This window comes from Melospiza georgiana, chromosome 3, assembly GCF_028018845.1.
Source record: "Melospiza georgiana isolate bMelGeo1 chromosome 3, bMelGeo1.pri, whole genome shotgun sequence".
Taxonomy (NCBI): Eukaryota; Metazoa; Chordata; class Aves; order Passeriformes; family Passerellidae; genus Melospiza; species Melospiza georgiana.
The window spans coordinates 100555286-100580574 of record NC_080432.1 but is presented as its reverse complement, the minus strand read 5'-3'; the positions used below and the strand labels follow the sequence as shown (position 1 = coordinate 100580574).

The 25289-nt window shown below is 43.0% G+C and overlaps 1 protein-coding gene across 1 annotated transcript in view; it reads right to left on the bottom strand.

Annotated features, from left to right (window-relative positions):
* The window catches only part of LRRC1 (leucine rich repeat containing 1), a 69001-nt gene extending 47231 nt beyond the window's left edge, over positions 1-21770 (bottom strand). Inside the window, exons 1-2 of the mRNA XM_058021191.1 lie at positions 21584-21770; positions 6379-6496 (exon numbers count right to left, since the gene is read on the bottom strand). Of these exons, the coding sequence (XP_057877174.1) occupies positions 6379-6496; positions 21584-21742 (277 nt within the window). The 5' untranslated portion in view covers positions 21743-21770. The remainder of the gene's footprint in view (positions 1-6378; positions 6497-21583) is intronic.
* Positions 21771-25289: the final 3519 nt, after the last annotated feature.

Here is a 25289-nt window from a genome sequence, read left to right as displayed (position 1 = left end):
ATTTTTCCTTGTCCAGTGAGAAAGAAAGCATCAATTCCCATCTATTTCTCAGCATCCTAGGTTTTGCTATTCACCACCAGACCTATATCAGCACATTCATGTTAAGGCAGTTGGTGGCAGGCAGAGAGGAAGAGGATTTAATGGAGAAGTCTCTGCTCAGATGCTGTGGAAATGCAGCAGAGGTGGACAGCCAGACTCCAGGCAAGAGCACAAAGCAACAGCAGCAATTGCCAGATAAGAGAGCACAATCCAGGGGCTGTGCGACAAGACCAGAAGACTCAAAAGTGCTTCTCCCTACTTAGCTTATCTCTTCACTGTACAACAGCTGGATCACCAGCCCAGGCTGAACCAAAACAAGTGTTCAAGCCTTTCCTCCATCAGAATATCTAGTTTGAAAAAACACTGGTTATCTTGTTTTCAGTGGGGGAGAGGGAAAGAGGAACACTTGCTCACTTTGTGGGCAGAAGAGAAGGATCCTGCAGTACAGATGACAGGCACACCTTGGAGAGCAGGTGGCTGAATTAAGAAGGGGAAGCACTGATGTGCAGGCACTGCTACAAACAAGTGAGCTGAGTCTCAGACAGCGAAGCAAAGGTTCTACACCACCCTTCAGCAAGGCCTACTCCCCTGGCCTTCTAATCACTTGTTGAATAGAATTTATCTACCACACAATGCATGTGGTGTCCTGATGATGACCGAGATCTCCAAAGAAACTTTCAATCAGGTTTTAAAGTGACTAAAAAGAACAAAGACTTCAAATAAAAAGCAGAAATATCAAATTGTCTGCAGCTGAAAGTAGGACAGTTAAATACCATTTTTGCAGAGTTCTCCAAGCACCTTGAGAGCTGAAGACAAAACATGTTTCTAAATTTGCAACTGTGATCCATTTTGGAAGAAAGGAAAACTTGAGAATAAGACTCATGGAGCACTTGGGATACTGATCTTCTAGAGACTGACTTCCAAAGTCTTGGACTCTGCTCAGACCTTGCGTAGCAGCAATGTAATCTTTCCTCACACAGTGCAGTGATTATTGACATGCTTGTGAGGAACCATCTCTACTGTTATGGTAATCCTAAAGTAGCATATGCATCTTTGGTTAAATCTGTAATTATTTTCATATAAATGACAGCATATGGCAACTGTGAGGAGAGAGGATTTTGAAATGAGAATATTCTCATGTCTCAAGACTTGTATCCAGAACAAGCACACTATCAATACAGTTGTAAGTTCAGTTTAATCAGAAACTACAAAAATGGGTAGCAACTAATATATCATGTAGCCAGAGTTCATCGCTATGGTAGGTATAAAATATTAACTGTACACATTAAACAAACAGTATTATTCTTACTGGTTATCATAGTAAAGAACCATGTTGAGAGTTTGGTATCAAGCATCATGCAGAGCCAAATATAGCTTAACAAGATGTGCCCACACAGAGATTTCCTCAGTAGGTGCCACAGCAAAACCCATCACTTCTCAGTTCACAAAGTAATGGATCTCAGCTCCACCAAGAGCTGAATCAGCAAACAGAACAGGAATAACCTCTCTACCAATAAGATAAAAAACTATTTCACTCTCCCACTGCACTCACACTTGCATCTTTTCCATGGTTTTGAGTCTTGGGGCTTGGACATAACACCAAACTGCAATGTTACAGACCACTTCCACAGAGGACTACACCATGTGAGTCCCCTTACCAGCTGCCAGCTGTAAAGTCACAACAGGCAGCCAGTGCAAAACTGCCAGCACAGAGCAATTACCAATGCTATGGGCTAGCATCACCAAGTCCTTGGTATACACATTCAATGGAAGCAAGAGGAGCAGCAGAAAAGCCTGCCAGGCTTTGATCACAAATAGACAGCAACTCACAGGCAGACACAGCAGTGCAAGAAGCTCCTCTCCTACAAAAGCAACAGGGTCAGCCTGCATCAGAGAAAGGGGTGGACAGCAGGACGGTTCAAATGGCACTCCTGAAGCTGGGAAGGATAGGAAAGCCACTCCAGTGCCTAATTCCTACTATCTTAGCTCACAGTGATTTTCTTTTTATGCTAAAAGAGCTGAATGAAACAAGCTGCTGACAATCTGTCAATGGCTGTGAAAGGTGTATAACATTAAGAACAAAAGGCCTGGGTTCCACAGCACACCTGTTAAGAGAAAGCGTGTGCAGGATAGAAATTTCTTTCAAGTAAGAATACAACAGTTAAACTAACAGCTTCAGGGCATTTTAAGGAACATGCAATATCATGACAAAAACACATGAGTGGAGCTTGGAGGATTTATTATTTGTCAAAAGCAAACAATACCCCTCTTCTTGGAGAAGAGGGATACTAAAAAGGATTGCACCACCTCTGCAAGAATACAGCATACATGCATAGTACACAGAATCCTGAATATCAGCATGCCTTAAATTAACTGCAGAAACTTTATGCATTGCCCCTCCTGTCCAGAAGAAGCTACAGAACAAGAAAAGCCATTAACATTTTAATGAACCCGGGATAGCAGGGCCCTAAGCTCTAAGAATTTGGCCTCCAGGGCCTGTGCAAGAAGAAAAGGGGGGATGGAGTCACTGAAGGAAATCTCTGGGGGATGAGGAGCACGGGGTAGCAACCTGCTACAGCTCACAGGGATCTGAAACACAGGGCATGCCTTTGGAAGAAAGGGAAGATAAATGAAGATCCAGTCGAGGCGCCAGGAAAGAACTGCAGACATTCAAGCACATCTTTCTGTCTTTGGAGACTGCACTTTATAAATCACAGGGTCTTTCAGGACTTACCTGAGAGAAATGTCTGAGTTCTGTGGGGAACAAAATAGCACACAGGCATTTGTGACTGTGCTTAGAGCAGAATCCTCCCCTCCCTCATGCAGAGCAAAGACTTGCACTGGAGCTCCATGCAAAGCACCTGAGCCCTACCCAAACTTTAGGGTGATCAAGCAAGAATGCTTCAGTGACCCAGTGTCTTCACAGAATTCACCTGTGGTACGAGAATCCAGGAAAAGATTTGATCAACCCTGGCGAGTCTGAGGGAACCAGCAGTAGCTTCAAACACACAGCAGGTGAGTTTCTATCTCAGAAGATTCTTCAGGAACACTCCTGAGTTTCAGACATGCTTTGCCAGAAAGTCAAAAGCGCAGGCATGCACTGTTGAAATCCTACTGTGTCTGTTTTCTTTAGCCTTAGAATGAGCACATGAGCTTTTTGAACAACTTGATACCAAGAAGCAGAGACAAACTGCATTGCCAAATAACCTTCAAAGTGTTCACCATCACTATGCTGTTTTCTTAGCACAGCTTCTGTGCCCTCTTATATTCCAGTCCTGGATTCATCCTTTCAACCTTAGCACAAATAACAGCCCCAGCCAGACTAGAAAAGCACAGCAGGGATGCTTCCTAGGAAAATCTGCATGAACACACGGGCCTTCCAGGGCATGAGAAATAGCATCAACATGCAAATACTCCAGGAAAAGTTTAAGAATACATGGCTGCTAGCCTTCCCAAATCCTTTTCCTTATGCACCACTGAGGCTATCCTTACCTTCCCCAGACTTCTCTCACATACACAGGGAGCATCAAATTTCCATCTGCTCAAGCCTTTTTAGTTTTATCTCTTTGAAGGGATGTTTGTAGCTCTAGAGTCACTCATTAACCAAGAAACTGCTTAAAGAATTTATTATTGTAGCACATTTTTAACATATATACTAACATGTCTTGGGCATTTTAGAACATCTGAGAATTTAAGAGAGACATGTCAGAGTTTCCCTATGGACCCTTCCCAAGTGTGTACAAAACAATGCTACCTGCATGGCACACGTACACAGAGCTACCTGCAGAGATCAGCAGAGACTGATCCCTCCTCTAGATTCAGCACCCCACAGCTGCTCCAAGCACAACTGGCCACCACAGCTTGGAAGGGCACCCAAGTCCATCCCTATGACACACTCATCATCTCACGTGGCTTCAAATGTCAAGCCATATGTTCATATGTTGGCCAAAGGGTTATAAACTAGGAGAAAGGAAGACATGTTATCATTTTATTATGGTAGATATGGAAGTACTCAGTTTATTCAAAACCCTTTCCTCCTTCTGTGATGAGAGGTTAAAATAGAAAAAGCTATTCCCATGCAGAGAACATTAAATGAATTTATATCTGCATTTTTAAGCTCTTGAGGAAACAGAATGGCCAGAACTGAAGGCAATTAGTGCACCAAACCAGACAACTAGAACAACAAAAAACACAGAACAATGATCTCTTATTTCCCAAGCTCAGATGTCACCATCACACTCTCCTATTCATGCAGCATACTGCATTTTATAAAGCAGAGCTGTTTTTCTCTGCCTGAAAGGAATATGAAGAGTTCCTATTTTTTTCCTAAGTAATTCTGGGCAGTCAGAAAAAGAAAAATCTTTTGGAGTGCAAACAACTGAACAGGACAAACCTGTGGCAGGTTTAGAATGAGGCATACCGGGAGGTGGATTCAAAATACAAAGCTAATAAATTAAAGTACTGTAAAGCTCAAAAACCTTTTGTGAGAATTCCCCCTGCAGCACCCCAGATGGTGTGTTATGCCTTTTGATTTGGAGAACCATGAGACAATCATAAAAATGGCCAAACAGTGGAAAGTAAGACTAGTTATTTTCCACCACGGCCCCCCTGCACCACACTGCACGGTGCATTTTTAATTTGAAGAGTCAAGTCATGCAGTAACTGTGACATAATTAAGCAGAGGGAAATGGTATCAGTCACCTTCTGCAATGAACCACAGAGAAAAGACAGCAATGCCATAAAATGGGTAATTAACACTGAACCTTGGATATAGGAAAGGAACTGCTCCCTGCCACCTGCATTAGTTCAACCCATTATTGGAAAAAATACTTCCCTGTGCAGTAACTTCTACTGACACACGCATCTACCCAGCCATAAACATTCACACCATCTGCTCTTGTTACAGCTCAGTTCTCAAGCCAGCTTCCAAGCCAGGCTGACAAGAGTTCACATGGCTCTGATCCACCAGCTCCTTTTCCAACTAGTTATTCATTTGCAAAGAGAATTACTAAGCCAACAGAGGGTTTCTTTTTGTATGAGGTCTCTCACTGACAGCACCCAACTCAGCCAAACTCAGTAGCCAAATACCACATCAACTAATGTTCATGTATTTCTAAAATGTTTTAACTAATCTGTCTCTTCAGTCTCTGGAGTTTTTTCCAGTTTTCTTCTCTTAAAAGGTTTTCCAAATGTGCATAAAATTATATGGTTCACAGAAATTTTTCAGCAATTGCCTGGAGACTCATCACGCTTCATCAATTATATTATCAGATAGAGATAGAATTTAAAGCACCAAAACAAATAAAGGAAATATGCTATAGAAAGTTGAAGTACCAACAATATTCTCAGTCACAAAGAGTCGATGTGAAGTTAAACCATCAAGAAAAAAAGGCTCCCAGTTACACTGTTTATTTTCTTGAATATTCAATTACAACCCTCATTTATTTACAAGGTTACACAACCTTGATCGCTCCCACCCCTTCCATCACAGCTGAGAGAGCATTTTGAGCACATCCACTGCATGTAAGGAAGCAAAAATAGCTGACAGTTGCTCTAATTTGGTAACACAGATTCACTGGTTTTAGATCACTGGGTCAAAAGACTGCTTAAAGGTGACCCAGCAGCCCCTGAACTTCTTGTAGAACTAGTAAGTTCACCAGGCCACAGAAAAAAAATAGTTGTTTTCACTCCATCACAATGCAGGACAACATACACAGCAAGCATTGAAGCAAACAATAAACCCATGTTGTTTCCAACAACACATTTTAGAAGGTAGTTTCTCCCAGCATTCTTTTCTGAATTCGTCTTTGCAGTTGACAAACAGACTGATTCTTCTTCCACAAGTACAACTAGAAATACCAGCACTCTGCCTCTTGCTAATCCCAGGTAAAGACCAAAGCAGAGATAAAGAACTGGACTTCTAACCCACAGGCAGTCCCTTTTTTAGGACAGAAAGCAGCTTTCTTTTTTTTTTCTTTTTTTCTGTTTTTTTCCATCTCTAAAAGCCAGGCATTTCAGAGAGCTTGGGGAATGAAGTCAACATTGTGACAGATACACATATGAAACTACAACATGAAGCATTTTTTAAATTGAAAAATAAAACAGGCTCTCAGAAACAGAACTACAGCCAAGCACTATTTTATTACTGTATTTATACCACAAGCTCCCTTCTCCTCTTTCCCTCCTTCCCTCTAGAACCAGAGGTAAATCCATGAATTAGACAAGAAAGTGTTCTGTAGGACATAGATAATTTCTGAGACACAAAAACCCTACTAACACAGTTTTCTAGACCATGTTATAGGACAGTATAGAATCAAACAAATTAACCTTGGAGCTTACCATTTCGAGACAAATCAAGTTCCACCAGCTGCATGAAATTTGCTATTTCTGGGGGGAGCCGTTGGATTTCATTATCACTAAGTCCAAGTTTCCGTAACTTCACAAGCTGGAAGAAAGGCTGAAAGAAAGAAAAAATTGCATTTCAGAAAATATTCACATAACTCACATATAGGCATGATAAATGATGAGGAATAACTAGAATCACTTTTAAAATGTGAGCTAATTAAAGCTATTGCATGGCACTAGTTATGCAGATCTTCACATCTGTACCAGAACAAACATTTTGTTTTCATTTTCACATGCAGACAAACTATAACCTGTATTTTACCTAAAATGAAAATGCATGTAAAAAAAAAAATAATCCGTAAAGCTTGCTGTTAAAGATCATTGCAGACAGACACTAGCAAAATCCAGAGTGCCAGTTTAAAGTCATTAATGGGGCAAGGCTACCAAGCAGAGTAATTATAAGCATCCTAATTACACACCAGGGCTCATTAGGAAGTTAATACAGAGGAAGGCTTCTAAAGAACAAGATCCAGAAAAGTGATGAAGAGGGGCTGACAAGGACTTCTTCAGCAGTGAACACCAAAACCAACTAGGTTACAGAACCAGCCTCCCCCAGGCAGGCTTTCCTTCCAGCCTCAAACACCCTCTGCTCTATGGCCCAGTCTCAGAAGGACTAAGGAAACCTGGGCAGCATTTCAGGTCCCCTTTGCTTGAGGAAAAGCCCAGCTGTGTCCACGTGAGAACACGGCACACCAGGCTGGCAGCATGCTGCCATTCCCTGACCCAGCCACGGGGCTCTGGCGGCCCCCAAGACAAAATAACCACCAAGCAGGCCAAGCTGAAAGTCAGGTCAACCCCAGGCACTGGGAGCAGCTGGTGACTGACAAAGGATCATTTAAAACATATTGAGATGTAGGCATTGCTAAGAAAGTTGTGGAGCTCACACAGAAACTTTCTTTTCTTCCAGGCAGGCGTTTCATGGGGTGAGGATTTGTGCAGAATGAAATGACCTCACACACAAGTCATCTTGATCAAAACTGAACAGACTCCTCCAATTTTGAGTGAGTTTTGTGCCTCTGGAGTGCACAGGGAGTTTGACCCAGCAGTCAAACACCTGCACCTCACCCACTCACAGCATGTGTGCATGCCTGCACCCCCATGGTTTTGCCACCTTAGGGAAAATGGAAGATATTGTAAATTTGGGATACCCACTTACATTTCATCACCTGCAATCCCTTCTACAAAATTAGCACCTTTTCTTGAGGTTTTTCTTTTATTTAGGTGATGGAGCATGTGCTCTAAATGTGACTCAGATATTACTTAAATTGACACAAAAAGGGACAGTAAGGCATCTCACTAGGACACAAGGCAAAAGCAGTTTCATCAATCTGTATTAAAATACAGGGTTTCAATCTTATTTTGAGTGGTCAAGATCATAAATCAGGTTAAGTGCAAACTTTCGCACTTCTGCATCAATCTTTCAGTACACATTGTGTCACAGAAAAATAAACCACATCTGAAACAAATGTGCTTTCCCTCCAAAACATGGGTTCCTTTTAGGGGATAAGAAGGATAGAGCTTTAAAAAGTTTATAAACACTCGACAGTAAAAGATGCACCAGATTTGAATGTGGAATTTCAAAGGCATTTTTGAGTCAGAATGGCATTCCTCCACTGTTCCCCATATTGAAAGTGTTTTAAAACACAGTTGAAAATTTAAGAGGAAGGTAAAATTCTCAGTAATTCCATATTTCTAGCTCCCTAAAAACTTATATTCCAATTAAAATAGCCACAAATGCTTTTTAATCCTTCATTGTCCTCAAAGGATCCATAACTGCATTTTCATATCATTACCGTTCTTACCTTAAAACAAATGTAGCCCTTTCTCTAAATATTTATTAATATGCCTAAACTAAAAATCCATCAGAAGCTTAGAAAAGCACTTAAAAGACACTTTTGTGAAAACACAGCAGGAGTACACTCTGCAGAAAAGATCCCAATCTGTCCTAACACTCCAAAGTAAATACTTGCCAAAATGTGTTCCTCAAAGCAGTGTGTAGCTGCTAAAGTGTATGAAAGTTATAAATATTGATGTTCTCCTACAAATCTTATCTGAGCAACAGCTGTCCCTGACAGATATTCACAATGGCAAGTGAGCAAAGACAGCAGGAACATGGTTAAAAGACAGAGCAGGCCTACAAAGAGCTGGATATCCTCAGGAAGGTTTGAGGTACCCACAGCACCACGTGTCAATGCAGTTTGTATTTATTAAATGCGCACAGCACGTGTGCAACAAGCAACATTACACAACATTTAAAGACACTCCTCTTTCTTCAGCTGATTACTACATAAAAGAATAATTAACTGGAAGGTTTATTTTCCATCTGCATAACAATTTTTAATGAATGACACCATTTCCTAGATAAAATCAAACTGCAGTTACACGAATGGCATTTCTTTGAACTTCTGGTTTGTTTGTTTTTTTTCCTTTAAACTACAGGACTCAATCACTCTTGCATGTTTAGTGCATCCTAGTCCCATTTCATTAAGGGTTCTTCCTTTCTCTAAGACACATCATTAGTGCTCTGAAGCACTGCTGAAGAGGCAAGCAATTCCTTTTAGCCATATATGTTTTATCTTTCAAAAAGGCCACAAAGGAACAATTGGAAAACAGAGAACAAAGAGAATTAAAAACTTACTCAATAGAGTTCAACAAACATAAACATATATATGTATACATATGTACGTGTTTAAATATCTGAGATTTTTAAAATACATGCCAACAAGAAACATGTTCCTAATTTGATGTCTCTAACACAGTTCTGCCTCTATTTGATAAGCTCTAACACAATCCAAAGTGCAATGGGGCTGTTGGCCAGAGCAGCATATCCACCCAGCATGCTCTAATAGCTGGTTTTGATTGCAGACCCAATGCCTCTATGAGTATCTTGGCAACACTTCTAATGCTGCTTAGTTTAGCCAGCCTAATTAATAGTGCCTCAATGAGAAAAATAATGCCATGAGCATAAGCACTGAAGTAGCCTACAACTTGCTATTTAGCACCAGTTCCTGACCCTCAACTGAAGCTTTTCCTGCTATCAAAGAATTTATAGAGGTTTCTATTATATGGATTTTTTAAGAATATACATCTTGAACAGATCCCTTCTCTCACTGGAAAACTAACCAAGACTCTCTCACCCAGACACATATTTAAAAAAAAAAAAACTTCATTCTGACAAAATTGGGTCGATGTCAGCCAACAGAAGAAAAAAAGTAACAGATAAGTGCATGACTCACTGAAAAGTATAAACAGACAGTGTGATCCCACAGCCCTCATTTTTATACCTTTTTTTTAAGAATACCACTACAACTGGTACTCAATTCTATAAAAAAAAGTTAAGAGAATTAAGCCAAACTAGTAGGATATTTTCTTCCGTGCAAGTGGCCAGCACAACATATCTCTGGGTTTCTTTCAATGGTTCTCCCCCAAAACAAAAAATACTCATGCCTGAGAATTTTCCCTGAAAATTCAGCACCTTGGCTGATGGGAATAAAAAAAAACATAAATGGAAATACATGAAAACAATAAACAGTTGAAGTAAAACACATAGGAGGGAACAAAGATGTTTTTGCTGTTAATGCTTTCTAAGGGGAGGAGCAACATTCCAGCATCATCTGAGCTGCTAGAGCCTTTGCAGGGCTAGAGACAGGTCACACTCCAAACCCACCTGGCACAGGTAGCATAACTAAAGGTGGGTGCACTGTGTTAAGCAAAACATTTCCATAAAAAGACTACTACTAGCTATTGTGACCACAACTAGCAGCAAAGATAATTAAAAATTCTCTTTAGGTAGATTCCACTGCCTAATTCTCACAATGGGCTAGCATAAGCAGTAGACATTAGAATGACATGTAAAGGAGAAAAAAAATTGCAAATTAACTTGCTTCATGGTTACACACACACCAGATAAGATGAGGGTTTGGTGGTTTTTTGCTTCAGGATTTTTTTTTTGCAAGCACTTGAGCTGTTGCTGACAAGATTAAGAATTTGTAAGCATTTGCTCTGATGTCAGATTTCCTTCAGATGCCAATATGGATTTTCCACATACACATGCTGCCTCAGCTTTTAAGGCTTCTTCAGGCAATTACATTATTATATTAAAATGAATTAAGTAAGCTCTAAGACAGAGTATGTAATTAGGTTCTGTTTCATAAGTATGTCTGTATTTATTTGACCCATTTTCCAAACTTACAAATGACCAACTAAAGGCTATCTATGCTTTAGAATTAAGAAGTTGTACATAGCAATTTAAACACAGTTTAACTCCTAAATGCATTCTTGTTTTAAATCTTACTTCAGGCTCCATTTTCTTCTCCTACATTGTAAACAAAAATCAATTGGGACACCATTTCATTTGTTTACTTCCAATCACCAGCTATGTGTCCTCCTTCGGTCCTCGGATAAGAGAAATTACAGCAAATCCTTCCCCACACTTTTTATAGTGCTTCAGAAAGATCTTTTTCTGAGGTCTTTCTTCAAGTACAAGAGGCAATTTTGGTAAGCAAAGCAGTGAATAAGAGACAAGGCATCAAATCCATGACATAACCTTGCAACACAGCTGCCGCCCAACAGGGCCCCCACCCCTTGCTTTTGGGAGTTACCTGGGAGTTACCCTTTTGTCTGCACTGTTGCTTGGCTTCAGTGGCAGCAGAGGAAGCCTGTAAGAATATCATGCTATTTAGTGCAATACAACAGAAGCCCAACCCACTTTAGGTGAACACACTGCTTGGTGCTCAGGACACCATGAGGAAAACAAGGATTAAATCCCGTAGTGAAGCAGCACCAGTGAATCCAAGCATTCAAGTTCCTCAGAACGGGTTTAGTAACCAGGCTCTGGCACAAGCATACACACACGTTCCCCATCTCCCTGAAGGGCAAAGGCAGAGAGGGAAGGGTGAGCTTTTCCTCATTCCTCTCCACTTCTGTCCAAGGCATCAACAGAAAGGCCTCTGACAGACTATCATATCAATAGGGGTCACTCAGTGCTGAGTATTCCAAGGAGAGAGGACACTCAGTGCCCCACGCTCTGGTGGGATTTCAAGTATCACTTCTACTCCAGTGGACATCCCAGTCTGGAGCTCCCAGCAAGCTGTAATGCACCCTGCACTCCACTCCAGCCTCAAGACATCACCCTCAGTCGAAATCCACAGCTAACCTGTGAGCAAAAAACTATTTCTAGGATGCAATTCTGTACATCATTGTCTTAAAATCCAACCCAGAGACTTCTGCCAGTAGCACGGGGGGGAGCACAGAGGAAAACCAGCAAGAGCACAGAAAACAGACACCTTTCCTGTACAAGCACATCCAAACTAGCTGCACAATAAAATGCTGAGGAAGCTGAATCCTACTCTGGATTCATGAATTGTGAAAAGAGACTCCAGTAAAGCCTAGCATGGTCATTCTCAGTTTGGCATCTCCCACAAAGCCTGCTAGCCACATCAGGACTCCTCAAGTCACTCTGTCTCCTTTCACCTGTGAACAAGGACAGCTGGCAAAGGCAACAGGGTTTCACAAATATGGATCCCATGTGATCCTTCGGGCACAACCACTTTAATTTTCAAATAAAATACTCCCTTAGATACAGAAACAACTTCTGAGGGCAGGGGTGAACTCACAGTGCAGCACAGCAGGGGCATCATGCAATTGATGACTGCACCAAAGCAGCAGCTGATGGACTTGCTCTGGAGCCGTGAGGAGATGCAGCAGCAGCTGGGGATAGACAGCAGCACACAGACCTCTGCCTGCCTGGCAAATGGACAACCACTCCATGCAGCTGAGTTCTCTAATTCTGTCTTCACATGTGCCATAAGCAAAGACAGAACTGTTATATATACTTGGCATGATGAAAGATTGTTTCACACATCCAACCATGTATGCAGAATATATTCAAGCTATCCTTTGGTCTTGCAACATTCTACTACCAACTTTGTGATCATGAATATTAGTGAAAAACATCATGGAGGTGGACATTGAAGCAGGAGTCCATACAAAACATTAATAAAACTACTAGATTTCCCAATAAGAGAAAAATATTACTAAAACAGCACAGTTCATGGGCACATATCCTAAACAGAACCAGATGCTGCAACTGCTGCCTCTCCCTCCAATGGGTACTTGAAAAGAAAGCCCAAGAGAAAGATCAGCCAGGTTGTGGCAGAAGGCCTACAGAAGACAGAGCAAAAATTGCACCAATGCCTCACTGAAGCTGGTATTCAGCATCGACCTGCTACACTTCTGACACCCTATTTACAAAGCATATGCCATTTTCTGAACCACTGACAAGGATGGGCCACTTGCAGGTCCTACTCTCAGTTGTTAGCGTTCCTTTTAAAAGAAGACAAATGAGGAACTATCCACTCTCAAAAACCAATACACTGCAGCACTGAATCAAAATGCTGCCCTACCAAGCAATGCACTGACCAGGTTGTCTCCCACTGTTCCTGGCAGACAAGGATTTACTTTCTCTTTTATATCAATTAAGCAGAAGCAACAAAGGTTAAAGGGCACTCCATGCTAGAGGTGTTTGTGAAAGCACAGTGGTGAGAGGGACTACCTCTGCCTTTAAGAGAGGCCAGAAAACATCTACAACAATGAAACACAGATTCATTGCAGTTAAATGCATTTGCCATTTGGAGGGAAAAAAAAAACAACCAAAGCCCACATTAATCTCTCTAATGAATTTCTAGCATGCATTTTTCCAGTATACAAGACTGTTGGCAGGAGGTAATGTCTTTATTTTTGACCAACTGATATAATTACAAAAATAACCCTACGTATAATCATAAAATTTATTTTAGAGGTGCAGATGTATAATCTCTGCCCACAAACCTTGTCTCACCTACGTACATCACAAAGAGAAGGGAATGCTACCAGTTTACTACAACAGTACACACCTTAAAAAAAAAAAAGTTAAAGGTATCGAAACACAACTACTTAATTATTTTCAACTCAGGACAAAAATCAGTAGAGCTGAGCTATTACTACAAAAAACTGTCATTAGAAAATATTTCAAACCAAGCACACTTCAAAAATCTTCTGAACAATCGCAGGGACACTACCAGGGAAGACAATGACTTTCCTTTGTTTAGACTTTCTTCCATCAGACTGTGGTCTTTCATTTGATGTCAAAAGGTAAAGTATTCATCAAGTGTGAAGCAATACAACAGAAAAATCTGGAAAGTGGGAGGAGAAAACCTAGACATACTTAACTGGTAATAAACTTCTTTGTAGCCTTCAACACAGAGCTCTATGTTTAGAGGTATGTTAATATAAGGATCCAATGCTGCTTCTCTACAAACTATTATGGATTTTAATAATTCAAGCATGTACTGCATGATAGATAGTACTAATTGACAATAATCACAACAGGTTACAAAAGGTAACATAGTCTCAAGATACCAGTGCTCTTAGCAAGTATTTTAACATTTGTCATACTGAAAAAAAATCTCAGACTTTCAATAAAACTACTTTTACTGTGTGTACAGTCTGCTTCAGCTTCACCCAGTGGCACAGTTCTCTCTCTGACACTAACTGTAAATACATAGTTGTTCAAATCATACAGTGGTATTTCTTTAAGGATTTACAGTGAGATGTGCAAAAACACCATGAAATTATCAATGTAGAAAGTAAAACAATTAAACATTTGAGGGTGAATAAACCTGGAAAACCACAACAATTCCATCTGTATCATTAAAACCACCCAAGTTAAAGATGGGCAAAATCTTTGATGTGCCCTCTACAGAATCATAAAACAGGTGAAGTTGGAAGGGGCTCTAGAAATCACTTAGTACACCCCTACTCAAAGCATGGACCACCTAGAGAAGGTCACCTAGGACCATGTTCAGTCAGGCTTACAGCATCCTCATGAACAGAGACTGCACAACCTCTCTGGACAATCCATGCCAGTGTTTGACCACCCTCATAGTAAAAAAGTATTTTCATATTTCAGACAGTCCCTGTGTTTCAGCCCTTGCCCACTGCCTCTTGTAAGGTCACGGGGCCCCCCAAGCAAGGTTTCATGCTGATTGACATGTATTTATATAAAACCATGAGCCTTTCTCTTCTCAAGGCTTAACTATTCTGGCTCCTTTAGCCTTCTCTCCTGAGAGATGCTCCAAGCCCTTAACAGTCTTTGTGGTCCCTACAGTGTATGTCCAATATGTCCATGTTTCTTCTTTTGGGACACCCAGCACTCGACAAAGCAGTCCAGGTCTGTTTCCCCAATGTTAGCCAGAGGACAAGGATCACCTGCTGGCAATGCTTTGTGTTGCACAGCCCAGGATATTGCTGGTTCTCTCTGTCATGAAGGAGCATTGCTGGCTGACAGACAACTTGTCCACCAGGTTACCCATGGCCTTACCCATGACCAACTGTTTTCCAGATGGTCAGCCCTCAGCCTGTACTGGAGAACTGGGTTATTTCTCTCCAGGTGCAGGTGTATTTCTCTTTACTGAACTTCATGAGATTCCTCTCTGCCCATTTCTCCAGCCTCTCCCTGTCCTGCTGAATGGTAGCATAAACATAATTTTTACCAACCTCTTCCAAAGAGAATCCTAAACATACCAAAGGTTGTTTTCTCAAGATGCTGCTTATTGTTCTGTTCCTTCCTCTCAGAACCCAGAACTCCACCATCTCATGGTCACTACAGCCAAGGTGACCAAGGTCAGTACAGCTACTACAACCCTGATCTTCACATCTCAACCTGCCTTTTCTTCTTTTTAAGTATGAGGTCTAACAGATCACCTCTGTCCATTAAATCCTTGAGCAGCTGTGTTAGGAAGTCATCAAAGCATTTCAGAAACTCCTGGATTGTTTATGTCCTGATATGTTGTCCTTCCAGCTGTTATGTCCTTCAAGACCCATGTGAGGGCCTGAGCCTGTAAAAATGAGACTTCTTCCAGTTATGTGAAGAAGGCATCCTCTACTACTTCATCCTGATCAGCAGACACCCAAAACAATGTCATCCACTAATCCCAACCTGCTCTCAGCTGGACCATCACCCACCCCAAAGAAAAACTCCACAAATCCCTGCTACTCTCTCATCCAAAGAGCAACTCTCCCCATCCTTGCTTTCCTGGCCTGTCCTGCAAGAGCCTGTGTTTATCCACTGCAGCACTCCAGCCACGTGAGACATCCCACCACATCTCTCCAAACTCAAGGAGATCTGTGCATTCAATAAAAGGAGACAAAGTTCCTACATATGTACAACTTAAGCAGCTATAAACACAAATTTAAAGAGAGGTACAGTACGATAATCATGTCTTTCCACAGATTACTGGCCACTGACCAAACAAGTGTCTTTCAGGCTTATGGTTGCATAATGATAGAAACAATGGTAGAACAGTGAAACTCAGTTCAGAACAGGTTTTTTCCTGAGACAAGGTATGGTATGGGAAGAACAGTGGGACTGTTTCTTAAGGAGCTTTCACAAGATTTTAGTAAGATAACAGCACCCTGGATTTCAACAGCACACGTAACAGAGATACCAGCAGTGCTGAACGTCGAGCAGAGCAGACCAGCAGCATCTCTAACAAAGAAACTGGGGCACAGGACAAGGCCAGGGTTTAAACAGGTCTCTTGGGAAAAGGGTCTCACATCTATCTAGTAACTCTACAGAGCAGCTTTAATATATAACACCAAGAAGAAAAATTACAGATGACAGATATAATTTGTAAGCTCAGAGATGCAAAATGATTCAGTGCTGCACTACATTAGGTTTACAAACACTACATAAAAATCATTCCCCAAAGGAAAAAAAAACTTCCTCAGACTCTTAGGCTAAATTAAGTGCATAGAAAAAATTTTGAAATTTTTTCTGCCACTGGAGTTTTTCCATAAACAACATCTGCTAGAAGTATCATGGGAAAGTGGTCTTTATTCTTTGAGTTAAAGAACTGAGCAGCAGCAAGACAAAACAGCAGCAAAACAAGTGTTATAAGCTATTTCCACCACACCAATGTAAAGAATCCTGTTATTTAATACAAAGGCCAAAATATAATACTGCATTCAAGGGTTCCTAAGATTTTTTTTTTCTATTACTGGAGAAAGAAATATGCAGCAATTCAGTTTTGTACTGCAAATCTGAATTACAGAGAAATTAAGCTGACAGAATGTATTTGCCCTTAAATTCTAATGTACTGGAATAGAAAACATCATTTCATCAACTACAGACTGATCTATAGAATTGAAAGCATTTTACTTTTATCTGATGCTTTTCATTAGAAAAGCTATTGAAACACATCATGCAGAATGTGTTATTTTCTTCTATCAAAGCAATTTGCCAGAAAGCCTACTCTTCAGTGAAGAATAGTTTTTGACGTGCAGCAAATGATATACTGCACATTACAGCCTGAGTTGAAAAATTCATCAAGTTTTCACTCCCAAGGAAAACAAAAATGCTATGGGTTTAGAAAAGAAAACCACACAAACTACATTTTTAAATCGCTCTACGCACACTGGCAACCACCTTTTTTTTTTTTCCAATAAAATCAGATACACAAAATAATCAACAGAAGGCACATGGGATCCAAGACAGAAGAAGGAATTATTTAAGCAAGTTAAGAGCTACACTTTACCACCGACTCTATACACAGCCCATCCTTTTCAGACCAAAGGGTGCAGCTCTTTAATTTGTCTTGTAAAACAGAAGTGGCGAGAAGCATGCTGACAGCTAGAAATTGCTGTTCTGTGGGAAAACAGCCACATCTGCTGAGAAAGGCTTCAGAGAGACTTCATTATTGTGGAAAACCACCAGCAGCTTAATAGCATACAGCTTGCTCCTCCAGCACATCCCACCAGGCTGGCTTGTCCTGCAAGAAGGGTAAGAGCAGAGGAGGGAACCTGGGAGGCAGCAGGAAGGAAGGGGAAAGAGCAGAGTACAAAGGAAAGAGAAGTTTGCAAGGCCAGTCGAGAACCCAGCACAGAAGGGATGGAAGAGGAAGCAAAGCATCAGCGACAGACAGTAGACAGAGCTCTTTGGGTTGGAGGAAATAAGAAAGATCCTGGAACATGAAGGATGGGGGAGGATGGGAAAGTATGAACATTCAGGGAGAGGAGTCTGAGACACCAGTGGCACAGACAGAAAAAGGTCACCGACAATGTAAGAACAAGTTCTGCATCATGCAGCTGGGGAATGGAGCAAAGAAGGGACCCCAGGATCCAGCAGAGCAGCTAAGGAAACCTTGACAAACTGACATGGAAACCAAATGTTCAGCAACAAAATTATATAAAAAAAACTTTATGTTACTCTACAAACAAAAATTATTACCCTGTATTCTTAAAATCCTGACAGATACAACTTGATTTAAAAAAAGTGTTTGTAGGGAAAAGGGGGTCAGAGAAACAGTTCTTTTTCTGGGCCACATATGAATGCACAAGGAAGCAAACATGGGAAAGAGTAGAAATAACAGAGGCACCTCTCTCTGATCCTCAGACTTTTTTTTTCAGGTATTTTCCAGATGAACCCTTCCTACCCTCTCCCCTTAGGAAAAGGTGAAGAATCATACCATGCATTTTGGTCAGCTTACAGAACAGAAATAAAACTAGCAAAGTAACTCTCTCAACATGATTCAAGTGTATTCCTTGTTTCTCTTGAGGATATTTCACAGGACTCTCATAACACACAATTCAGCAATAGTGCTGAGTCCTGCTAGTCATTTTCCTTCAAGATGCTACAGGAATTCTCTAAGTTGTCTTCCATATTTTGATAGGATTCTGATGTGTGTTTCTTCTGTTGGGTTTTTTCATTAACACCCTAACATATGCCACGTTCTACTAGCTTATTCTAGAATAAGAGAGGTTTTAAGTTTGCTAGGAAAGTCTACAAATTAAACAAAGCCTAAGCCAACTTCTGTGTCTGAAAATGGAGATTTTAAGATGTATGAGACTATATTCTTTTACTGGTGTATTGGATCAAACCAACCAAAGGACACCTTTTACAGCTACTTGATAGAAATGGGGGCAGAGAGAAGTGGGGGGAGGGGGGAAGCGTGTGCATCCAACACAAATTGCCTCATCAGCTTGAGAGAAATGCAGCAGATCCACATATTTCATCATGCCACTTGCTGATATTTATCTCCCTCAGAAAGCTTTACATTTGAAGGGATGAAAAAAAAATACAATGGATGTAGAGTGAATGTCTAGAAATAAAGCCATCATCACTGTCAGTCTTGTAGCCATGGCAAAGTTGGTAAAAGAACTCACCAGTATCTACTCGATTTCCCAGAAGCTTTACAAGACCTCCTGCCTGCTGTAGAAGATCTTTGAGACCACAGCTGCCCACACTGGGAAGTGAGTCTGAGCTACCTGTGTGCACAGTGAAGAGCTGAGCAGCAGAGCTGGGGTCTCCTCCTCCATCCATGGCAACTTCTGCTGCAAGTGACAGAGTTTACAGGGAGATTCTTCTTCGCTCTGCCAAGGTGAGGTTTTACAGCAGCAATTTCCTAAGGGGCATCACAACCATCTCAGCAGCACAAACACCTTATCAGTGTTGAAGGATTATATTATGGCATCAGCACAGCCCACAGGTGATTCACCAGGAATTGGCACAGATCACTGTGAACTTCAGGACTTCATCAAGCACTGAAAAACACCTAACTAACCAGCCACTGAGAGTTACATAATTCTCCTGACTTGTTTAGGCCTCAACTCAGCCAAAATCTAGCTTGGTTTTGTATTACTGCCTTTGTGTACGTAGAGAAGAAACCTAATGGAGGTAAGGTCAAACTAATATAATGAATTACACTAAATTAATGATGTAACAACCACTTTTATCTATGCTGACCCAACAGTTTGTTAATTACACACTCTGATGATTTCCCTCACGTTTTCTCTACCAGAGGTATGGTCTACTCCAGCTTTTTGCACTGATTACCAAGTCTCAATCTGTACTTTGCATTGACACTACCATTTAAATATAACAGCAATTAGCAATGTATGCTGTAGCTACCTTCCACTGAGAGATCCTCCATGATTCTCCTCAACCAGATTCCTAGAGGAGAACTTTCAGAACTGGTAGAAAAGTTGAACAGGGCTCTTCCCATCAGTTTTACCCTCAATACATTAGTTTCACATTCAGGACTGCAGCTCTGTTTTTGTACCTCAGAATTCTGCAGAGTCAACACTTACATGAGGTGATGGTGCTAATATTCTATTTATCAGAAATCATTAATAAGGAACTGACAAGGAAAGTTCATAGGTTTGTGCAGGAAGCCCCAATAAAAATGCCTCCCTGCATTGCTGACAAGGCACAAAGTACTTAGGACAGATACAAGTATGTTTCTGTGGTTGTACAGCTAAAAACCCACAAGCATATTCCTACAGTATTTTTAGGCACTCCTGTAACATGATCCAAGCACATTAAAAAAAAAAAAAAAAAAGAAAAAAAGAACCTTCTTTCTAACTTCAACTTCTGCTTGATTCCACTACAATGCCAAGGAGCCTAGGCTGATTTTTGGAGTTTTTTAACCCCCTCAGCTATTTCTTATAGGTATGGGATGTAATGTATAGTCACATGCAACTAATGGGGAAAAAATGGTCTTTTTAAGCATCACAGGGCAAATAAAGGCAATTTCCTATATTATGGTTCAAATAGCTGCACTCTATTTACAGAAATTAATACCATATAACACCATGAACAGACATCGTCCTTTACATTTGTACACAGCAACCAGTCAGTGGCGAATTTATTACTTTTCTTTAAAATCGAAGAGCCATGGGTGTCAATGGGATTTTAGTCACACACACATTAAATAACCCTGTAACATGATGTGTACCAGCCTGAAAGCCAACACTAATAAGAAAGATCTTGTACAAAGGGACTCCTGAGTTTGGTCCGTGCACAAAGCCAGTAAAAACTGCTGGAAGTAAAAATAGCACCCACACACAGGCTATGCAAACCAGTTTGCTCTACTTCAGAAGGATAAAGAGTTCAGTCACAAACAAGATGCAAACTTGTGCCTAGGTTTTTCAAAAGAAAAAGCCAAATTTAACACATCAGTCCAACTGACTATTTTAACTACTGTCTGAAGGAAAACCTGGCCACCGCGACTACTGTTACTATGTAGAGTTGAAAAAAGAGAGTGTATGTGAGTGCTCTAAATTTCAAAAAGGAAAAAGTAAGACTGTTTAAGTCTGGGTATGAACAGAGCAACTTTGGTTCAGGTACAAACAAAGGTGCTTTTGAAAAATTTTCTGGCTAGTGAGTTCAGTTTTTTGGATTCCAAGTTGGTAAGTAAGAGTCCACATAGCTTTAAGATGTAGCTTCCAGGTAATACTTCCCGTGTCAAACTCTACCAACCACAACTCACAAAGGTTTCTGAGTTGTCCAAAGTTTAAGGAACAAACACGGGGGGGGAAAGCCCGGGGGTCCTCAAGTGAGAAGTGGAGCATGCCTCCCACCCCCTCCGCATCTGTGGAGCCGCAGTGCCCCGCTGGAACCACTCTCATGGAGTCCCTCCGGCAAAACCTGCAAGTGCCACCGGGAGAGGCACGCTGGTAGGTACCCACTTCAAGGTCTCAAAATCGTGTTGAATTTAAAGCGAATTCCTCTTTGACAATAATACCAGAAATACAGTATGCATAAAACTCTGAGTACAAGCTTCAAGTGAGAAGCAAAACACTGACAACTGCGCGGGACTTAGACCGAGACACAGAAAAGGCTTATTCGTCTCTTGTGTTTTGCACAACGAAGTTTCCAGGAGCAGAAAGCAGAAACGGGAACGCGGTTATCTGCTGGAGGGTTTTGGCTTTCCCATGTACGGAGCAGATAGTATCTACCGAAAGGGGAAAAAAGGGGAGGGCAGAATACCCTCCAAGGTCTCGTAATTCCAATGACGTGAATGTTAATCACAATATACACTCATGTCCTGCGACTCCGGCACCAACCCCCCAGCCCTCCAACAGGACCTGTCCTGCCGCAAGACGCGGATCTCCAGGTTTTGCTCCTGAAAGCTCATTTCCCATCAAACTCCGGGGAAACGCTAACCTGAAACTCCGGCTCTTCCTTTAACTCCGAGGGCTGCCAGCACAGACCCACGGCCCCAGGAGCCCCTCACGCCGCCTCGGGGCGGGTGCTGGACCGGGAGCTCGCCGGGCACCTGCCGGGGCAGCTCACCCGGTCCCCGCTCCCACCCCCGCTCACCTTGGGCAGCTCGCGGAGCTGGTTGGCGTCCAGCAGGAGCTCCTCCAGGCTGCGGCTGTAGCGGTAGATCTCCTCGGGCACGGCGGCCAGCGAGCAGTGCCGCTTGTCGATGGACTCCACATGGCGGTTGCACCGCCACAGGGGGATGCAGTGGAACATCGCCCCGCCGCCGGGGGCCGCGGGGCGGGCGCCGCCGCTCACCGCCGCCCCCTCCTCGCCGCCGGCCGCGGGAGCTGCTGCCCGCTCCGCCGCCGCGCAGCGCGGGTCCCGGCGAGCCAGCGGCCGCAAGCCGCATCCAGCGCGCCGCCGCCACCGGCGGGAAGCAGCCCCGGGCGAGCGCGGCGGCCCCGGGAGAACAATGGGCGGGAGCCGGAGCGGGGCGGAACCGGGGGCGTCCCCCTAGAGCCTCTCGGCGGGCCGCTGCCCGCTCCGCAGGGGCATCGCGGGGCGCCGAACGCAGCGCTGCCGGCCGCCGCCGCGCATTCCCGCGCCTGACCCGGAACACGGGCGGCCGCTCCCCCTCCTCTCCTCCCCCGTCCCGGCTGACATCAGCGGGGCCGGGCCCTGCCGCCCTGCCCCGCCCCGGGCCCGGACCCGGCCCGCCGCTCGCACACCCCCCCGCTCCCGCCCCGGCGCCGCCTCGCCCCGGGCAGCCGGGGGCGGGCGGCCGCACAACTTTCTGCCAAGGGAAAGAAAAGCGGCGCCGGCACGGAGCTTCCCCCGGCTGGAAGCGTAGCGTGCCGCCCGGCAGCGGGGCTCGCACCGCGCCCCTCCGCCCCGGGGACTGGCGGGGCGCGGCTCCCCCGCAGCGGCCGGGCCCGCAGCCGCCCCGGGCGGGCTCGGCCAGCGCCCCGCGAGGCGGGCGGCGGCCGCAATCCCCGGGAGTGCCGGGGAGCGGTTCGGGACGCTCATTTTACCCACTCTGGGACATGCCGATCCCTACCTGGAGCGCCCGGGAACACCGAGCGGGAGCGTGCGCAGACCACGCTCACAGTTTCTTTTCAATTGTTAGAACTCTGTCTAGAATGTAACACAATAAAATGCATGGAACGCACTCGAGGTACCTGGCCGTGAGTAATGTTTTCCCTCTCAAACTGCACTGGTCTAACATTAAAAAAAAAAAAAAAAAAAAAAAAAAAAAAAAAAAAGAAATATATACTATACTCAAGGCTTTCTGAAATATGGGGGTTTAAAATCCACTTTCAAAAGGGCAATCGTTAGGTCCGCCGACTCTGGGCTCCGGCAGTCCCACTCCCCAGCCCTGCGAGTGGGGCGATGTTCTCCTGTGCTCTGATGGCAAAACAGTCTTAAAGGATCTCGTTTTTCTGGTTGCATAATAGCAATTTTGTAATCTACACAGCAACACAAAATACTTTTGAAAAGAGGGAGTTAACATCAGCGCTGTTCTTGAAATATTGCTAATTTCTTGCATAATTATAATTGGGTGCAGATATAGGAATTGGGGAGAGGGAGTTTATTGTAATTGTCTCTGTTCTTCAATCCCTGCATGGTACCAACAATACTTAATCTTACAAAGTTGCAATGTATTTATTGTTGGGTTCTTCTTAAATCAGCTGATAAATCCTGCAAGCTGCACTTGTTAAATTTCTGTGGGAATTGGAGTGATCTGCCTATTTTTTGGTTTTAAAAACAACATCTTAGGTACTTACATACTGTTATTCTTTGCAGACCTACAAAACAAGAAACTTTAAAAATGTTAACTTTTTCTTATAAATATCCTTTAAAAATAGCTGTCAGAACCAATTGTTTCTTCCTTCCATCAATATATTCAGTAATTACAAAAGAGCATTCATAAATGTGTTCACATGTGCTCAGAAACAGGGCAGGCACACACCAGCACTCCTGAACCTTCCCAGCCCCGCAGCAGGAGATTAGATAACTTCAACAGGAGAAATCAAACCAACCAATCAAACCATTGTTGTGCTCTGGCAGAGATTGGCAAAGACAGGGATGCAGGAAGCTGCCCAGCAGATTTCAGAGGTGGACATGAGGACCATCTCTGTCACAATTAGTGGGTCCCAGCCAGGCACTTCTGATGCACTTCTTGCAGCTGCTGGTGAGACTGGTCCTCCCTGATTCCAGGCAGAGGAGCTAGGTTAGGAAAATCAATCTTCTCATGGCAGATCCAACCCAAGATTTGACACAGAAGGTATTGAACCAGATGCAGGGAATGTGGAGGCTCAGTAGAGATCAACTGAACAAATATTGAGGCAGATATAAGGCTCAAATTGTTCACAAGCCTCTGTGACCAGCAGCAGATTTGCTGCCAAGATTGCTTTGCCTAAATTCAGCGACCTCAGTGCCTCTGTTTCTAGGGAACTCCCTGAAGAAGTGAGACTACAGAGGAGCCATGCAGCAGGGCACATGAACAAGGGAGGGCTACTGCTGACTACCCCCAGTTTACCTAGGACATGCAGTACTACAAAGGACTACATCATGGGAATGGGATAAATCAAAGCATTTGAAACTGGAGAACAATGTGACTTGCTTAATTGCTGAACAGAAGGATGGCTCTAAAAAACAGACTGGTCAGTGGCACCTCAGGACCTTGTGTCCATCTTCTGCTTGTCTGGAAGCATCCACATTGTCCAGAACCAGCTGAATCTGACAACAGGCAAGATCTCTAGCAGTGGCCTCAGTGGAAAGGTTCTCTCACCATCTTACACTGCTCTCTGTCCCACCATCCTCTGTGCCATTTGGGAGAAATGCCCAGCATGCCCTCCAGACAAAGAGCACTTCAGATCCCAGCACTACATTGATTGTCTCAGATGCTTGTAAACAGCTTAAACCTTTCTTCCATGACATGGACACAAAATCTGACATGAGATGTCACTTCTGCAGATGCTGTCATGTGTCTCATGACTAGGCCTCACTGTGACAAGTCTAGGCAGTAACAGGAGGGTGACTGACAATCGGGTGAGTCTGTGTACTTTAATGAAGAATGAGTCAAAATTTGCACGCTTCTCATGAGTCTCAGGGAGTCCAGGGGGGACAGAGTGATTGCAAGAAAGCTTAATACTTATTTATGAGATCTGCCTTCACCAGCCAACTCTCAATACAAGGATAAAGATATTTCCTTTCTCTACGTTGGACAGCTAGTGTCGCAGAATTTTGATAAAATCCTTGGAAGCTTAGGACATTAAATCAGTGTTAGTGCCCCTGGCCCACTGCAGAGGTGAAAGTACAGCCTGAAGTTATGGTGTGGAAATAAGCACCGAGGAAGTCAAAAGGCAAATCAGTGCCATTCTTGGGAAAATAGTATTCTCACTGTAGAAAACAACCTCCCAAGCAAGCAAACTTGTTCAGCTTTGGTCAGTGTAATAAGCTACTGGTATCTGTGGTTCTTCTGCACTACGAAATAGCAGCAATAAAAAACCTTCCCTAAATGAAGAAGACATCTCATATTGGGACAAGTTTTGGTGGGAAAGGTCTTGAAAAAAGGGTGAGAAAAGAGAACTGTGATGCAATACAGTAACTAGAAGCTATAGCCAGGCATGCAAGTTGTGAGAAAGGAGGACAGCACGTGTCCAGGATTCATACTAACACATACCTGACAACCTTATTACTTGGGGCACTGTGCCCCTGGGGGGTCAGAGCAGCGTTGCCCTCTCTGATAGAAGCAGTCCTGCTGCATTACACATTTCCACAGCAAGCCAAGGTGTGGCTCACATGCAGAAGGAATTAA